Here is an 18129-nt window from a genome sequence, read left to right as displayed (position 1 = left end):
CTCCTTTCTTGTATTGTTCTTTAGCCCTTTGAAGGTGAGAAACGGCTTCCTTAAAGGCTTGGGTGATTGTAGAATGCAGGTGGTCTACTGCTGGTGTTCCAAGATCTTGGAGTGGATCCAACTCCGAGGTTCGAGGGTGACTACCGTATAAAAGAAAAAACGGGGTCTTCCCAGTTCCCGAGTGGACAGAGTTATTGTAGGCATATTCGGCTATCCAAAGGATATCTTTCCAAGTTTTTTCAGTTTGTTGTAGCATGCAGCGCAAATACTGTTCCAGAGTTTGATTGGTCCTCTCGGTTTGTCCGTCGGTTTGAGGGTGGTGGCTGGTCGAAAGTCTCACATCAATTTGAACCGACCGACAGCAACTTCGCCAAAAATGAGAAATAAATTGACTACCTCGATCCGAAATTAGAACTGAAGGAAAACCGTGCAGTCGGACGATGTTTTCGAGAAATTCTCGGGCCAGAGTTGCTGCTGTTGGTAAGCCTTTGAGTGGAATGAAATGCGCCATCTTGGAGAATAGGTCCACGATTACTAGGATCGTATTGTATCCGGAGCATGGAGGTAGATCGGTGATGAAGTCCATAGAAAGCGTATGCCAAGGGCGAGGCGGGATGTCAATAGGGCGTAAGAGGCCGGCTGGTTTTTCCTTTTGACTCTTGTTTTGGGCGCATACTCCACAGGACATTATAAAGTCTCTGATATCTTTTTTCCAAGACGGCCACCAGAAGTAGCGCTTGATCTTTTCCGAGGTCTTGGTCATACGGGGATGTCCTTCCATTAAAGAATCGTGATAACAAGAGATTACCTTTTTCTGTAAATCTGTGCTGGGCAGGTATAACCGTTCTTGGAAATATAATAGGTTGTCCTTCACCGTAAAGTCCTTTCCCTGCAGATGCCAATTCTGTATGTCTGCTGGAGTTACCAGTAGCCTGGCTTTATCCTTAACTTCCTCTATGGATTGTGTGGCGATTACACCTAGAATTCTTTGTTCGGGAATGATAGGTACAGGTTTAGGATTGATCAAATGTGATTGATCAAATGTTCTTCCACTCCCATCCGAGAAAGGGCATCAGCTTTACCGTTTTTTGTACCAGGTCGATAGGTAATTATGAAGTTAAACTCGGCAAAGAATAGTGCCCAACGGAGTTGCCTAGAGGATTGAGCTTTTGCGGTTTTCAAATATTGCAGGTTTCGGTGATCTGTAATCACAGTAACGGTGTGTCGGACCCCCAGAAGATAATGCTGCCAAGCCTTAAAGGCGGACTTGATAGCTAGAAGTTCCTTATCAGTAATAGTGTAATTGATTTCAGGAGGCGAGAATTTGCAGGACCAAAATGCCACGGGATGCAACTGATTGGTTACTGGGTCCTTTTGTGATAGAACTGCCCCCATGGCAAGGCTTGAAGCATCAGTTTCAACGATGTAGGGGAGTTCTGGGCGAGGATGTTTTAAGATCGGTGCAGAGATAAATCTAGTCTTCAAATTCTGGAAAGCTTGTTCCGCCTCGGTAGACCATTCAAAACGTTTGTTTTTCTTTAACAAGGTGGTGATGGGCTGGACTATTCAAGAGAATTCGGGGATAAACCTGCGGTAAAAGTTAGCGAAGCCTAACATGCTTTGAACACCTTTTACGGAGGATGGCGATGGCCATTTGAGAATTGCATCGACCTTCTTTGAATCCATACGCACTCCGCTAGGTGATAATATGAATCCCAAGAATTCAACTTCAGTCACGTTGAAAACACATTTTTCCAACTTAGCGAAAAGTTTGTGTTGACGCAATCTCTCGAGGACCATTTTCCCGTGTTTCCGATGTTCAGTTTCCGATGAAGAATAAACGAGGATGTTGTCAATGTAAACAACAACACACACATCTGTGAGCTCTCTGAGGACATCGTTCATAAAATATTGAAAGGAGGCCGGGGCATTGCAAAGTCCGAAGGGCATGACCTGATATTCAAATAGCCCATACTTGGTGCGGAAGGCCGTCTTCCATTCATCGCCCTCTTTTAGTCGTACAAAGTGGTAGGCTCCTCTAAGATCCAGCTTTGTATATATGCATGCTTTTCTGACTTCATCCAGGAGTTCAGGGATCAAAGGTAACGGATATCTATTCTTAACGGTGATCTGGTTCAGGGCGCGATAATCTATAAAAGTTCTAAGGCCCCTTCTTTTTTTGGAACGAAGAACAAAGCTGAGGAAGCAGGGGACTTGGAAGGACGAATAAACCCATTCGCTAGGTATTGATCCAGGTATTGTCGGATGTGAAGATTCTCAGGCTCGGTGAGGGCATAAATTCTACTACAAGGAGGAGTAGATCCAGGTATCAGGTCTATCTGGCAGTCATAAGACCTATGAGGAGGTAGAGAGTTAGCCTGATCCTTCCGGAAAACATCTTGGAATTCTAGGTATTCAGGAGGTAACTGAGGAGCCTCCGAGGAAATTGCTGCCAGTGCAACACCAGGTCGAGGGTGACAAGTAGAGACACATTCTGGAAACTGAACCGTTCTTGCTCGCCAATCGATCTGAGGATTGTGCTTCTCTAACCAAGGAATTCCTAGAGTAATCTGGAACTGAGGGGCCTTGATCACATCGAACACGATCTTCTCATGGTGTCCATCTTGACTTACTAGCGTCACTTCTTGGGTGGTATGCGTTACTGGTCCGGAGGCTATTTCCGTACCATCCACCGTAGTAATGACGTCCTTTACAGCCTTTGGACAAAGAGTCAGATTCATCCTCAAAACCATTTCATGATCCACATAATTGCCGATGGCACCGCTGTCGACGTAAGCTTCAATCGCATGTAATCGATCCGGATGTTCAGGGCTAATGAGGACCATAGGTATCACGAAATGCGAGGTCACGGAACTGGTTTTAACGCTCGGCAAGAGGACCTCTATTCTTGTCGGGCGAGGTCGTTTCCCTGCTCAGAGTTTGTGACCCTGGTAACTGCAGCTCCTACTGCCTTCTTGGCTGGTTTCACCGGACAGTCTCGAAGAAAGTGCCCCGAGTTTCCGCAATAGAGGCATAATTGCAGCTGTTTTCTCCTTTCCCGCTCCTTTTGTGTTAGTGGTCCTTTCAGGCCCCCTATTTGCATGGGTTCCCCGGAGTCTACTCCTTTGGTAGGAGTTGGTGGTTTGGAAAATACTCGAGCATCAAACTTGGAACGATCGGCCTTCCTGTTCTGCAGTCTGTGGTCAATTTGAACGACTAACTCAATATAGTCCGAACAGTCTTGCGGGGGATTCACTACTTGGGCTAACACATCTTTGAGCTCTCCACGTAGACCTCTATAAAACAGCGTAATCCTTTTGTCCTCAGGCCATCGAGTTACCACTATCAGTCTGTTGAAAGACGCAATATAAGCCAAAAGGTCTTGATTACCCTGTCGCAATGAAAGGAGCTCATTGTCCAAGGCCTGCCCCTGTGAATGTCTTGCAAACAGTTTTTCCATACTGAGCTGAAAAGCTTGAAAATCATGGAGAACCGGATCATCTTGATTAACTAGAGGGATCGACCAGTCTGCCGCATTGCCACTAAGGTACAAAAGCACGAAAGCTACCTTAGCTTGATCAGTTGGAAAGGCTGCTGGCCGGCATAAGAAGTGCAACCGGCACTGATTATTAAATACTGCAAACCTCTTTGGGTCACCAGAAAATCGTTCGGGCGGAGCCAGAGGTACATTCCCAGGTAGGTTGATCTGCACTGGGTTCGTAGAGGATGTTGAAGGAAGATTTGCCCCTGATGCGGGTAACGGAGTTTGTCCGGCTTGTGACTGTAGCAATTGTCTAGCGAGATCGTCTGTTCGCTCCTTGGAAATAATCAGTTCCCTTCTTAGAGCATTTGTTTCCTGACGGGCTGCATGCACTTCTGCTCTTAGTTCCCCAAGTAACTGGGCTAGCTGATCGGTATCCGAGGTTTCCATAGCGCCTGGGTGGGAGTTTTGCGATAGGCTTTGCGTTCTGTAACGCTCACCTGATTCCCGCGGAGGCGCCGGTCTTGACTGGGTGAATGCCTTATCTTCAAAGGTGATGTGTAACACACGGTTGGCTCTTTGGGCTGGACCTCTGTGCACTGTATGTCTGACTCGAAGAGTAAGATGTCTGCAGATAGAAAATATGGGATTAATGAACTGGGGTTATTGGGTGCCTCTCTCCTCTTCCCTTTCTCTTCTCCTGTAGAACCCCAAAGGTTAACACCCTCACCTTAGGTAAGTGAATGCCGAGCTCTCCATCTGCCTCGGGGCAGGGTGCCGTAACCAGTTTCTTCACTGGATAAGGGTGCAGGCCTCTTGACCTCAGAGGACTGCTGTCCGTCGTTAACTGCACGAACGGTAAGTTCTGGGCACTTCAAATGTCTTAAAAGTCTTTTGTAATGATATCTCTTGTTTTGCAGGGTTCCGGCGATGGCGGATGGCGGGCTGATGAGAGTTGAGGATCGAACCCGCGTGAGGAATAGAAGCGCCTGGAAGCACGTAAGTAAGCGCTTGTAGCCTGCTTCACGATGCGCACTAACTGTCCCTTTTATCTTGCAGGTACAAGTTCGGAGCTTTAGAGAAGCTGAAGGGTGCTGGAATACCCACTGGATTCGGCGTTGGAAGGAGTAATGGCACATGAGTAATAAAGTTGCCCAATGTCTTTAAACGCACCTTCTTTTGTCTTTCAGATGCGGGATGCAGCGCCGAAGGCCTCCGGAGCGTGCGAAGAGCTGGTAAGCTTTTGTCTTTCAGATGCCGGAATGCAGTGCGAAGACCTCCGGAGCATGCGAAGAGTAGGTAAGCCTTTGTCTTTCAGATGCCGGAATGCAGCGCGAGGCGTTGGTGACAGCCGATGGACCAGGTAAGAGATGCGCTGCCACTGAAGACCGTAGTGCTAACCTGTTCTTTCTTTGTCTTTACAGGTGCTGCTGAAGACTGGATTCCAGGATGGTAAGCCTTTGTTCCCATAGGCCCAGGATCAGAAGCAGAAGACACGATGAGCGTTCTGCTGCAGAGAATGCAGAATAACGCAAAGCAAGATTCATCCATCGGGTGTGGTTTAAATAGCCTCCTGTAGTGCTTAGGTGTCTCCTTCCACAGCCACGCCTAGGTAAGAAAAGAGTTCCTGCTTTCCAGAAGAGTTCCAGTGTTCTGAACCTAGGGAGTGGCTCCTGCCCCACCCAACAGGAAAAGTAGTCCCAAACAGAAGAGGATCAGGGGTTCAACTGGCAGGTAAGTAAGCAGCATGGTCTGCTGCAGGTAAGTCCACCCAAGCATTATGAGCCCGGCGCTTCCAGCGCTGGGACTGGGCATCTTTATGAGCCTGGTGCCACTGGCGCCAGGACAGGGTCCAAAAGGTCCCAATTGGGACTGGCTGGCACTCGGAACCGGGGTTATGGGTCTGCTTCCAAGGGAGTCGGGCAAGTCCTGATCTTTTGGAAGCAGAGATCATGACATCGATCCCGACCGCTTAACCTTCTTCCTCTGAGGAGAGTCGCCTCTCGACTCATCGGTCGAAGATTTTTTGGTTGGGGTAGGAGATTTGACCTACTGTCAATTTCCCCTTTGGTTCCTTCCAAGGCCTTTCCTGTCATCGAGTGCCACTTGGAGCAGTCCGATGTATTATCAAAGATGAGGAATACGTGGGAGGACACAATACATTTCGAATCAGCTCTACTTGACCTGAAGAACCAGCTCAATGATATCAGGGATGAGTGCAAGCCTGCCCTTCTGCTACGCCTTTATATATCGGCTGAACCCAGTAGACCACAAGATCCTCTGCCGCCACCTAACCTCTTCAGCTAACTTCTCACTTGAGGCCACGAGGTGGAGTGCCTCCTTCCTGGGCAATCTATCCATTACAGTATTCACTGAGAATGCTATTGCCCCCCCCCCATCCCCAGCCCCACGGCGCTCATCACCTTCGGTGTACCACAAGGGTCCTGTGTATCCCCAACCCTGTATAACATTTTCAAAAAACCTCTTTATGTCTTTCTAGACTATCGGCATATCCTACCCAAACAATGCCGCTGATACACAAATTATACTCCCCCTCTCCGGCAACTACAGTGAGGACTCCTCTCTAAAAACAGTCTACATGACCACCCAGGCCTGGATGGCCACACACTGCCTCTGCCTGAATGACGAAAAACCAGAGATTCTTTTGGTGGGTCCCTCGACGGTGATCAAGAAGCTCAGTGCCCAATATACCTCCTTCAACATAGATGACATCCCGATCCCAGTCTCACCATGCGTGAAGACACTAGGAATTTTTCTGGATGCTACACCATAGCGCTCACAGCAAGTAAATGCCATTGCCTCCTGTTCTACCTACACTACAAAATTAATCAATGTTTCCAGACCCTTCCTTTCCCCAGACAGTTGCCTAACAATCGCCAGAGCTACCATTGGATCACGGCTCGATTATTGTAATGCTGGCTTTGTAGGCACCACTGAGCACAACATCCGGAAGATGCAGCAGGTTATTCAGAACAATGCCCTTCGAGCTGGACTGAACATCCCCAAACTGGAGCACATCATCTCAGCAAGAAGAAAAGCCCACTGGCTCCCCATTCATGAGCGGATTCTCTTTATCAATCACACAAGCTGCCTCTCTGATGATGCCCTCTACCTTTCACAGAAAATAATGAAAACAAATCCTTCCAGAACCATCAGATCAGCCTATAGCCACTGTCTCATACAGCCCAAATATAAATGGACAAAAGTGGGAGGTACAGGATTCCCTACCAATGCAGCCAAACAATGGAACTTATTACTCCCATCAACCATGCGAGCCGAGCAGTCTCACTGGATCTTCCGGAAATCCCTAAAAGAAAACATTGTTGCTCGCCCAATTGTTGGTGGTAATACTGCTTGATATACTGACTCACTGTATATGTTGTCTTTGTGAGTTACTCGTCTTGTAACAGTGCCTTGATGCCTCAGGGCTTAGAGCACTTTGGAAATGGAAAAAATTCATAAAATCCATATTGCATCCATAATTCTCCTATTCACCCTCTTCATGGCTCTTTAGGACTCTGGGTGATATATGATTGTCCTCTTGTGATTTATTCCTACCTGCCTTAAATAATCACTCATTTTCTCTACAAACGTACTGCCATTGTCCATATGTATACTACCAGGAAAACCACCTCTCTCAAAAATCTCTTCCAAGAATGTAACTATAGCACTTGCACACGCCTCCTTTACAATTTTCTCTTCAATCCATCACAAGAACAAATCTACCAGTACTAGAATACATTTTCCTAAACCGCCACCAATATCCACTGGACTGGTCATAACACATCCACTGCCAATTCACACCATACCCCAATTGGTACCTCAGACTTTGCCATAGAACATGAACATGCCACAACACCTTCCCCTGTCTTCTCACATTCAACAAATTCCCCATGTATGCTCTCGATAGATTGCTCAAAACTGGGCCACCAATAATCCATCATTAATATTGCCTTAGTTCGGGGGTTCCAATGTGACCCAACTGGGCTATATCGATAAGCTCATTTCGCAGCCCAGCCGGAACCATCACTCTTCCACACCTATAAAGCAACCCCTTCACACACAATTCCTCTCATCTCTCAATACGCTCTTGGATCAACTTCCAGCATATATTCAGCATGTATTTTTGTGACCATACAGATTCCACTCCTTGCACCGCACATGCTATACAGGCATCACTCTTTATTGTCTCTTCCCATCACTCCACAATATGTTACAAATAGTTGCTCCATCCACTCTAGCTTCCCATTGTCTTCCTTGCTGCCCAAACACGACTAATGGTCTGTAAATTCACTATCCCGACCAGGTATTATCTCCACATCAATAGCATTGTACTGCACCCTAACCTCAGAGACACCATACCCAACCGTTTCAATTCAAATATGGCCTTTAATGATCTTTGATCAGTTCTTTTTGTTTTGATTTAAGCTTGTTTTTATTAACATTTCCATCTTACAACAAATCAGTTTTTCCCTCCCTACAAACAACAGTTTTAACATATGATGTGGCATGGTGAGCATCATAGTCCAAACTAGGTTGAATTAGGACAATCTTGTTCCTACTAGACAAAGGACTAAGCACGGTAGAGACAACTTGTGGTTTTAGTATTTTAATGTATCCTGTGGGGTTCGCCCTTCAGAGGCCTACCCGCGTAACTTAAACTGTCTATGTATTATTATTTCCTCACTCCCTCCCTGCCTCCCTCAGAGGTGGTCTCTCTAATGCGCATGTTGTTGCTCTTTGCTCAATGTGGTATATGACGGATTCACATAACTCTGATGTAAACTGCTCGAAAAAAGTAATATAATTTGTCCATTCGAGGGCATCCTGGTTATTTACAGAGTTCTCTCAAAGGCACATGCCCACAAGAGGAGAATTCCCCACAGTTCTCGATCCGGTGGCCTCTCAGCCTTCCATTTCAGAATAAAAGCCTTATGGGCTGTAAATAGCATGATCTGTATAAGCTTTCTCACCAGCCTATCCTCATGACAGTCTTCAATGTCTAGGCCAAATATAGTTGCCATGGGCGAGTATGTTGTGGGTACTCTTTGTAAAGGGGCTAAAAAGGATCCTGTGCAATATAATACAAATTTTGCAAACTTTATAAAAACACACCAAAGAGTGCAAGGGGGTGAAAAGGGAAGCCTACAAATGGATATGAACTTTATAAACCCAATGGGAACATCCCGAAGAGCACACAGGGGTGAGAAAGACAATCTACAATATAATACGAACTGTGGGTAGCAAATAAACACGTCCCGAGGGACACAAAGAAATTACAGGAGGCATACAAACAGATAAGATCATTGGGAGTGGACCTAGGTGGGACAGTACCTGACAGGCGAGTACACCAGGTCTGTCCAAGTGGACACTAGGGAACAAAGGGTCCACTTGGGCTTTTGGGATGCTTTCATTAGCCTCCTCAGCTGCTCATTGCCCCCTGACAGGTCCGGCTCTTTCCCTACCTTTGGTAACTATCGGGGTGGTTTCCGGTCTCTTCTGGGGTGGGCACAAAGCATCTCTGCTCCTGCCGTGCTCTTTTCCTAGTGGTTCCGAAGCTCCAGCGTCTCCCTTCCTCCCTCTCTCTCACTCTCTCGCCTTCAGCTGCCTGTGTTTCTTCCTGGTCGGTTTTAGCCGGTCTGGCTTCCTGTGTGTCTGCCAGCGATCAGGTCTGCCTCGCTAAGATCTCTCAGTTATCTGTGGAAGTCTGCGTCCCGGACTCCAGTCTTTTGGGTTCCTCGTTACGGGACCAGTGTCTCCTTCGCTGCTCCTCCGGGGCTGGCTGTTCAAACCCAGAATTAGTCCTTCCTCCCTTTTTACTATCAGCCATGCCTTGAGTGTGTCGGTTCCGCGGTGGGCGTTCGCCTCCTTCCTTCATTGTCCTCGTCACAGTGATATTCTGCATCAGGCATGGAAGAGTCTCCCTCTTCCTCATCCAAGTCTTTTTAAGGATGCCCCCTGCCAAAATATAACAAATAGTGGTGTGGGGAAATCAGAGGGACTGAAGTGGGGATTAAGGAAGGTGGGGGCATCAAAGGGGTGTATGAATACTGCATTTACCCAGGCCATTGTCACCAATCCCATGAAAGGTTTCCCTCCCCATGAGATCCACCTGCTGAGTACCACCCCCAGGGGGACTATCGGGTAGCAGCCTCACCTCCCTGTCCTCATGGAAAGGGGCCTCTCCCAAGGAAGATGTGAAAATACGCTGGGATTTGTCACATTAAATACCAATCACTTTGTGTATATACTACTTCTGATACACGTTTCCAGACACATGAGTAACGCTGCTGCCTATATTTTGCAGTTCTCGGTTATCAGTAATAGTAATGTGCCTCTGAAGTTATCATTAATAACAAGCGCACTGTGTTCGCTGCACTCGTGGGTGTCGAAACAAGCTACAACGAGACCTTTACCTGTTCCAAGGCAACGCTGTGGCTGCGTGCTGGCTTCTTCGCTTCTATGCCACTGACCTGACGCAGTAACGCTGCTACTGCTCGCCGTCTTCTTTCGGCACAGGCCCAACATTGTAGGGTGCTCTTCTCTAGTGCGATACCCTTCACACTCCTGAGCCCAAATCTACTCACCGCTGCTCCCATCATGGGCGTTGGGGCACTCCACACTCGCCGTGATGCGGCGGCGCACATTCGAGTTCACACCGCAGGGTCCTCAACATTTTCTTGTTGCCGGCGGGCTGGCTGCTGTGGACCAGACGAGGGTGCTCCATGGAACTCGTTGCCAAAGGCAAGATGCAGTACACAAAGTGGGTTCAGATACTTTGTCTCATTACATGTGGATAAGATCATTAGCTAAAACGCCCCACTCTGGTCAGACACTACAGCTACTCTTTCACTGCAGTTACTAGCATCCTCAATGATGTCATCCTTTGAGATGTCACCAGCATTCACCAACCTGCCACATGGCAACACTTTACCACAGGACAACTATAATACACATACAACAATATGCTACTTGATATTGCTACCCTCACAGTATTCAAGCTCCAATGGTGCTCACTTACCTCTATGCACCGCCTTTGTGTAGGATAGCTGTTCATGAAATTGCTCAACATTTGTTCCTTCTCCCAACTCACCCCCACCACATGACCACCCTCCCTCCTCGCATCAAGTCCATCCCCACCTCATCAGGTATCAAAGCTCCACTAAAAAGGCATCTCCTTTGACTTGGAGTACCCAAACTGGCAAATATTAATCCCCAATCCGCATAACCACCATCATCTCCAATATGTAAATAGTTTTATTTACTGTTTGTGACAATTTGTTAACTTTTTTCGTAGAGTGGTAGGTGGAGTGGAGATAGATCATATGTGCATTTAGTATGTTTATACTGGCACCCATGCCAATATTGGTAATGCATTGCGGATGTTTTGAAGATTTAGATCCTTGTCAAAGAAGACCATAAGGTTGTGAGCTAGTAGGATGGGCTGATGAGTTCAAGGGGAAAGGTCCGTCTCCAAGTAGTGTCCAGATAAAACCATCTGAATGTTTTGCCTTGACCGTGTCAAAGACATGTACACAATATTATTTAACTGTATTTCTACAACCCCTTACCAAACCCATGAAGTATTAGCCTCTGTGACAAGTGTTGTACCCCAAGCCAAAGAACCACTGGTGATCATTTGAGCATTCCAGCTATGTTCAAACCTGAATGGTACATGGCATTAGCACTACTGACATACAACAGGTGGAAAATTCAAGTCGATAAACTCCTACATGAGGATCAGAATAAAGAACTCATGTGCTAAAGGAATACATAGTATCAGGTCCTACTAAAATGGTCAAAAATGAACTATGTACCCTGTCTCTGTAACAAGTTAATAACACAGATACAACTGGTCTTCTCCATTCTACACTCCAGGAAGTGTTTAAGACCCTATTCTTCAAAGAACATCTCAGTATTAGCTTATTGCTTCACTAAGCCCTACATCACCCCCTCCAAAGATCCCCCTATGCTCTGCAGCCATATCCATTCATGATCCTCTGTTACCCCCTGCGCCCCCCCACACACCTTACTTGCAAGTCCTGTGTGTACCTACTATTTACAGTGATGTGTTGCTTCCCAGCTAGGTTTGCATTTATAAGTCCAATACACACAACACATTGATGTTATTAATTAAAGTAAAATGTGTTGAAACATATCTCATTGGCGTTCTGTAACTGCTCACTTTGACATAGAATTAGGCCACTATAGCTGAAAGAACAAAGGTCAAGAGCATTTAAAATATAAGGCACACCTTTTACATATTTAAACAAAAGAAATCACAAAATGAGAGTTGGGAAGTGTGAGGGTGTAGGAGGAGACTGAAAAAGAGGGCTCATGATGGGGGCTATAAACTTTTATTATACAAATAATCATACCTACCTTTCCCTACTTCTAGAGGGGGATTTCCTGCCTCAACCTAATAAAACATAGGTCTGTTAGAACCTCTGTGAAAAGTACTGTTCTTACCATCCTCTGTCCAATAACCTTCTAAACTAACCCGAACACTAGGAAACATAAGGTTTTTAACTAAAGTAAAGTCTGTGTTTCCTTCACCGCAACAATGACAATGTGTCTCACAATGGACATAGGGAACAGCTTTCCTATCCTGGTTCTTCTGCACAATGTTCTCCACAAATGCTCATTACGCTTTTCAGCAGAAACTCTGGATAAGTCTCTTTACCTTCTTCCACAAGGCACACAACCTTATGGCCTTATTTGGCCTCCATACAGTACTCTGATGAGGGAAACTATTGTCAGGAGCCTTGGTGCTTTCTTTATATGTCCCTTTGACAGTTTCTTTAACGGCGGTACTGTGACAAGGCAGATGACTCCCAAGGCACTCTGATTTTGATAATATTTGTTATTTCACTATGACGAGGGAGATTGCTCCCGACACATTACATTTCAACAAGGTTTTCTCTGGAATTAATATGCCAAGGGAGATGACTCCCATTACACACTGTTTCTCTTCTGCTGTCACTGCGCTGAGGGTGATGTCCTGGATACACTCTGTTTCATTGGTGGTCTTACTACTGCACCAAGGTAGATTACTCTCGATGCCCTCTTCTTCACTGTTGGTATTTCAGCTACCACTGCACTGAGCAAGAGGACTCCTGATGCACTGTGTTTCACTAGGAGTCTTACTGCGACCACTGCACAAGGGAAATTAGTCCTGATACAAAACTTCCTCGCGTCTTCCCCCAGATCCCACCCGGCTTGCCCATGGATCCCGTTACCTTCATCTTCAAGACAACCTGGGTCTGGTTCTTCTCGGGGTTGCGGGTCTACCGTTACAGCCATATCTTATCCTGCACGGCTCCACATTGATGTGGGGCTGGCGACATAGGGGCAGTTCACAGACAAAATGGTCCACCTTGGAGAGGTCACACAACCTACCTGGCTTCCCCGGTGCAGCAACTAGTCTGCTCCGAACCGGCTCTCTGAATACTTCGATAGTCCAATCTTCCACGGCCTCTTTCCTAGGGTGAATTTCCCGGGATCCTGGCTTCCGCAATGCGAGACATCAAGTCTGTTCCCTCTCTTTCTTTTTGCTGAACCCGCCTTTGTGTACCGTCCATACTGTTGTGAACAGTCTCTTTGGTATTCCTTCTGTGGGCCTCCTAGTCACAGTACCTGTTTAGGTTTGTATATGGTTATTCCAAATGCTCTTCATGCTTTTCTTCATCCCAGTATATTCTACCTTACACACAGTCATGGTTTCACAAAAGCACATGGTTCTACTCTCGGAGGTGGGAACAAGGGAAGGCCATGATGGAAAGGGGTTATGTGATAGGGTTGGTAGGAGGCTTTTCCCCATGTGAACGTCCTAGTCCCCAGGAGGGGAGGTCCTCCCACATAGTACCACCCCTAGAGGGACTATCAGGTAGCGGCCTCACCTCCCTAGTCTCATAGGAAAGGGCTCTCCTCTGGGGAGAAGTGACCAAACCTGGTGAATCATCACAGAATGGAACGACTTCAGGGAACATAAAGTGCTTTGTCTGCTTAGTAACACATTTAGAAATAATAATCCCACACAACAGTAAATTATATTTTACATCGTGTACATCATTTACAGCCACATAAAGAACAATTATTTTTCTGTTTTTTTTATTTTTCATAAAGAATGAAATATAAAAAAATCCCTAGGAACTGATTCTCATCTGGTGCAAAAAGCAAAGGATGAACATTATCTAAAACACAAAATCACAATACGGAATTACATTAAAATGTATCATGTGAAAAGCTGTGTGCAAACATAAAGCAACTAAAAAAGATATACATTATATGCATAACATTTATGAACATATTTTTCATTAAATAGCCCGAAAACAGCTTGTTTTATTTAAGCGCCATTTGGATTTCGTCATGCTAACACAAAGCTGTAATAAAGGGATGCATATTTTGAATGTATACACTGTAAACTGAAGCTCCACCACCCAACTATAGTAGTAGAATATGCTCTCGTTAAATACTGTATAAATACTCACCTGACAGTTCTGTAATGCATTTCTGTCGTATGGTACAGGAGTAATGGAAAGTGCAACCATTTGTAGATCAACAATTCATGTCAAGATTCTAATGACACGCTAAACATGGCGTACTGCCATTTATGAAAACATTTGCGAATTCGAAACCAGTTTGACTCCCCATAAGACAATTTATTACAAAAAAAGTGCAGTCTGTAACATCATCAGCTAGAGCGGTAAAAATAAAACAACTCAAACGTTCTCATATGTGCTATACTGTACAACATTAATTCTTAGTTTATGATAAAAAAAGGGGTAAATATTATACACAACTCTAGCACCTTGTCAAAGGGCTGTGTTGTTATGGCACAAGTCTGTAAATTAAACATTACACCCTGTAATAAAATTCATTAGCAGCTGCGAAACCTTTTAAAAAGTTGTCATATAATCTAGGATTATAAAAAACAATTTCATAACGAAATGTAAAAATGGGGAAAAAAGAACCCAACATTGGACATCAACCACACAATCTCCAGGCACAGTGCAAAAACCTAATGAAGCTAACATAAAAAATGTGTTTTATTTTTAAATGTACATGATATCAAGACTGGATTTCGAATCCTCTCTTATCAACTGTTTAAAAGACTGCTTGTACTTGATAAATGCAGAACTTGCTTTATATGCTGTTCAAGTACTTCTAATACTGTACGACTGAATACTCAATCAAAGTTATTCGGCAGTGTTCACGCAATAGGTGCACAATACTCTACGGCTACAATGTTACTTGCCAGCCCTAGCACTTGTGATATAAAAGAAAGATCTGACTGAATATCAAGCTTTGAAACCAGGTGAAACAGTGCATTAGAGTGCTTTCTCAATTTAACATGGTCACAGTTTCCAACCATTTTCTTCTGGATATACCAATCTACATGACAGTCTCTTTATGGTGCCTCAATATGTGTTGGGTCTTTTCAGATGGTCGGCGGAATCCCTTCTTGCAGTAGTCGCATCTATGGGGATACTCTTTTGTGTGAATTGAAATTACATGCCTTTTGAAGCCCGATGCGTCTGTAGTAGTGTATTCACAATACTGGCACTGATAGACTTTTCTGCCACTGTGGGTTTTCATGTGCTTCTTCAGTTCAGTTTGAAGTCTAAACCCTCTCTTGCACCTTTTACATTTAAATGGCAGGTCCTTGGTGTGAACAGAGAGGATGTGACCACTAAGCACAAACGGATCTGACGTCACAAAGTCACAGTGTCTACACATGTGTATTTTTTTGCCTTTATGAGATTCACTGTGCTTTTTAAGTTCAGAAGGTCGATGAAATCCCTTTTCACAAACTTCGCACTTGTGTGGAAATTCCTTTGTGTGAACTGATATGATGTGTCGCTTAAGGTCACTGGAATTAGTACTTTTATGGTCACAATGTGGACAAGGGTGCGTTTTATGGCCTTGAAATAGCTCCAGATGTTCTTCGAGTTCTTTTTCTTCCAGAAATGCTTGAGGACAATGCTCACATTTATATGGTAAATCTGTACCATGTTTTGTCTTTATATGAGTTTTTAAATTGGACTGATCAGCACACCTGAACTCACAATACTGGCAGGGGTAAGGCTTTTCCCCTGTGTGGGTCCTCATATGCTTCTTCAGCTCTGATGGATGGCGGAACCCCTTACCACATTCAACACAAACATGAGGAAAGGTTTTACTGTGCACTGCAAGCAGATGCCTATTTAATAGTCCCTGCTCTGCCGTCTCGTAGTCACAGTATTTGCACTTGTGCACCTTAGGCTCTTTGTCCCTTAGAATAAGTTTATTAGAACTAAGTGGACTTGCTTCTCTGTAGCTTCTTGTATACTCTGTAAACTCATGGGTTTTATCCACTTTGTTTATAAGTTTGTGACTTTCCAGGTGATTGTGGAAGCTTACTTTCTTGTTAGTTGTAAAGTCACAGTCTGTACATTGGTATTTCTTCTTGATCATGTGATCTGGATGATTTTTCATATGCCTTTTCAGGAAACCCCTCGATTTAAACTTTTTTCCACATATGTGACAAGGAAATACAGTTAAGGGCTGACCATCAGGACCGATTATGACTGCTGTTAAAAAAAAAGAAAAATCAAAAAGAAAACCATTTTAAGGCATATAGTTGTGACAAAGGAATGGGAACATTTATCACAACACTGTAGGAGGTGTAAATAACCACAGGAATTTATTGAGCGTATAAAATATTACTCATATTTAGGTAATCAATAATTATAAACCAGCATTGTTAATTTTCCCCACAGTCCACACACCAAAAATAAGCAAATCCTCCATAAAATGTATGCTTAGTAAGAAAACACAGTTCAGACCCCAATTTAAATGATTGCAACAGCAGTGTAGCAATGTACAATTCAGACAGCTCACAGCACCGAGAGGCCACTCGCTTTATATGCTGTTCAAGTACTTATAATACTGTACGACTGAATACTCAATCAAAGTCATTCGGCAGTGTTCACGCAATGGGTGCACAATACTCTATGGCTACAATGTTACTTGCCAGCCCTAGCACTTGTGATATAAAAGAAAGATCCAATGTTCGGTACCATTAAAAGTATTGTACCAAGGACTCGGTTTTCCACCTACAAATACTCTGTCAAACAATGTTTAATTTGCCCTATTAATAAATGTATGCTTCGTCTTAACATGCTTGAACTGCTTCAGGGATATGTAGATCTTCCGGGCAGACATAACTCGAAGAATTAAGAGGGTTAAAAACGCAACTACCTAACCTTTGTCACAACTATGTCTAAGGGACCCAAATACTTCTGGCTCTTCAGACAGTGTATTTCTCCCAGTGCCCACAGAGTCTTACAAAGGAACATGACCAGAATCTGAAAAGCCAACCAAATATCACACCTAATAATGTTTAGGACCCAGATTGTCAAAACAATTTACATACCGCTATTTAGAAAAATATGTGGAGGAGAAAAGTGTTTCTTTGTCCAAGCAGTTGAATTCTGCTGTCATTTAGCCAGCAACCTCTGGAACACAAAGGACCAGATAGCTTTCAGGATGACCCATCTTTTTCTTTGCAGACTAAATAAAATCTCAGTGGCAAGGTCCAGCAGCACATCTATACATGGAAAGACAGGCCAAGCCTCTACATCATAGAAGTACACAGCAGTCACATGGCATTCAAAATATTTAACACTGCACCTTACACACCACTACTTACACGCCCAATGGCTACACACCATCATGCCCTCTCAAATAAAACTGTCTAGCTGCTCTTTGCCACTCAACAGATCAAAAAGCTTCTAACAGGCACAGCAAAGGCACTCACAAAGGAACAACACACAAGATAATTCTGCCACCATGAAACGTGCAGATGTCAATAACATAGACGGGACAGAAGTCGACAACCAACAGATTCTGCCTATACCTAAAGCCTACCTACATTTAACAAGACCTTTAACACACTCAACAATGAGCATGCAGTATGCAACAACAAAAAACCCACAAAAGGCATGCAAACACCCACCAGACAAAAACATGAAAGTGAACCATATACCGCACATTAGAAGACAGACACAAACATAAAACACACCAAGCATCCAAACTAATGAGACAAGCATCTGTTTTGGAGATAGCATGAGTATAAAACCGGAGCGTAACCCCACAATGAGCGGACCATAATCTCACACAGCAACCATTAAATAACACATAAAACAAGCGCCCAGATGCCTCAGGGCTTGGTGCGCTCTACAAATAACCAAACTAAACGACAGATGCTGCCCTTTACAAATACATTAGTATCCTGCACCCAAACAGGGAGCTCAGAACGTGGGCTTTATTCACTTGTATAAACCTGCATTCCGAGCCACATGTGTTCCGCTCAGCCAACGCCCCCCATTCACTGACTCCAAGCACCTCCTTTAGCAACATCTAGCCTACACCTGGGTGCTAAGGTCTCTTTAAATTGAAAAATAAAACAGACCTTACAGCAGGTCCTAAAACCACTGCGTTTGACTACTTCCTGGCCTTCAACAAAGAGAACAGGATTTCCTAGTGCAGTGTCTTCACGGAACTGCTGTGTAAAGTCTGTTTTAGTTTTCAAAAAAACTAAAGCACCCTTAGCACACGACCGTGTGTCAATTACGCAGGTGCCA

At 44.5% G+C, this 18129-nt stretch overlaps 1 protein-coding gene across 3 annotated transcripts in view; it reads right to left on the bottom strand.

Moving 5' to 3' along the window:
- Positions 1-14138: 14138 nt before the first annotated feature.
- The window catches only part of ZNF711 (zinc finger protein 711), a 1172956-nt gene continuing 1168965 nt past the window's right edge, over positions 14139-18129 (bottom strand). For all 3 annotated transcript variants that reach the window (XM_069612930.1, XM_069612928.1, XM_069612929.1), the window contains exon 11: positions 14139-16074. In XM_069612930.1, coding sequence (XP_069469031.1) covers positions 14897-16074 — 1178 coding nt within the window. In that variant the 3' untranslated portion in view covers positions 14139-14896. The remainder of the gene's footprint in view (positions 16075-18129) is intronic.

The sequence above is a fragment of the Ambystoma mexicanum genome, chromosome 5p (assembly GCF_040938575.1).
Source record: "Ambystoma mexicanum isolate Mex_15411 chromosome 5p, UKY_AmexF1_1, whole genome shotgun sequence".
Classification (NCBI taxonomy): Eukaryota; Metazoa; Chordata; class Amphibia; order Caudata; family Ambystomatidae; genus Ambystoma; species Ambystoma mexicanum.
The sequence above is the reverse complement of the archived record's forward strand: the minus strand, read 5'-3'. Positions and strand labels throughout refer to the sequence as shown.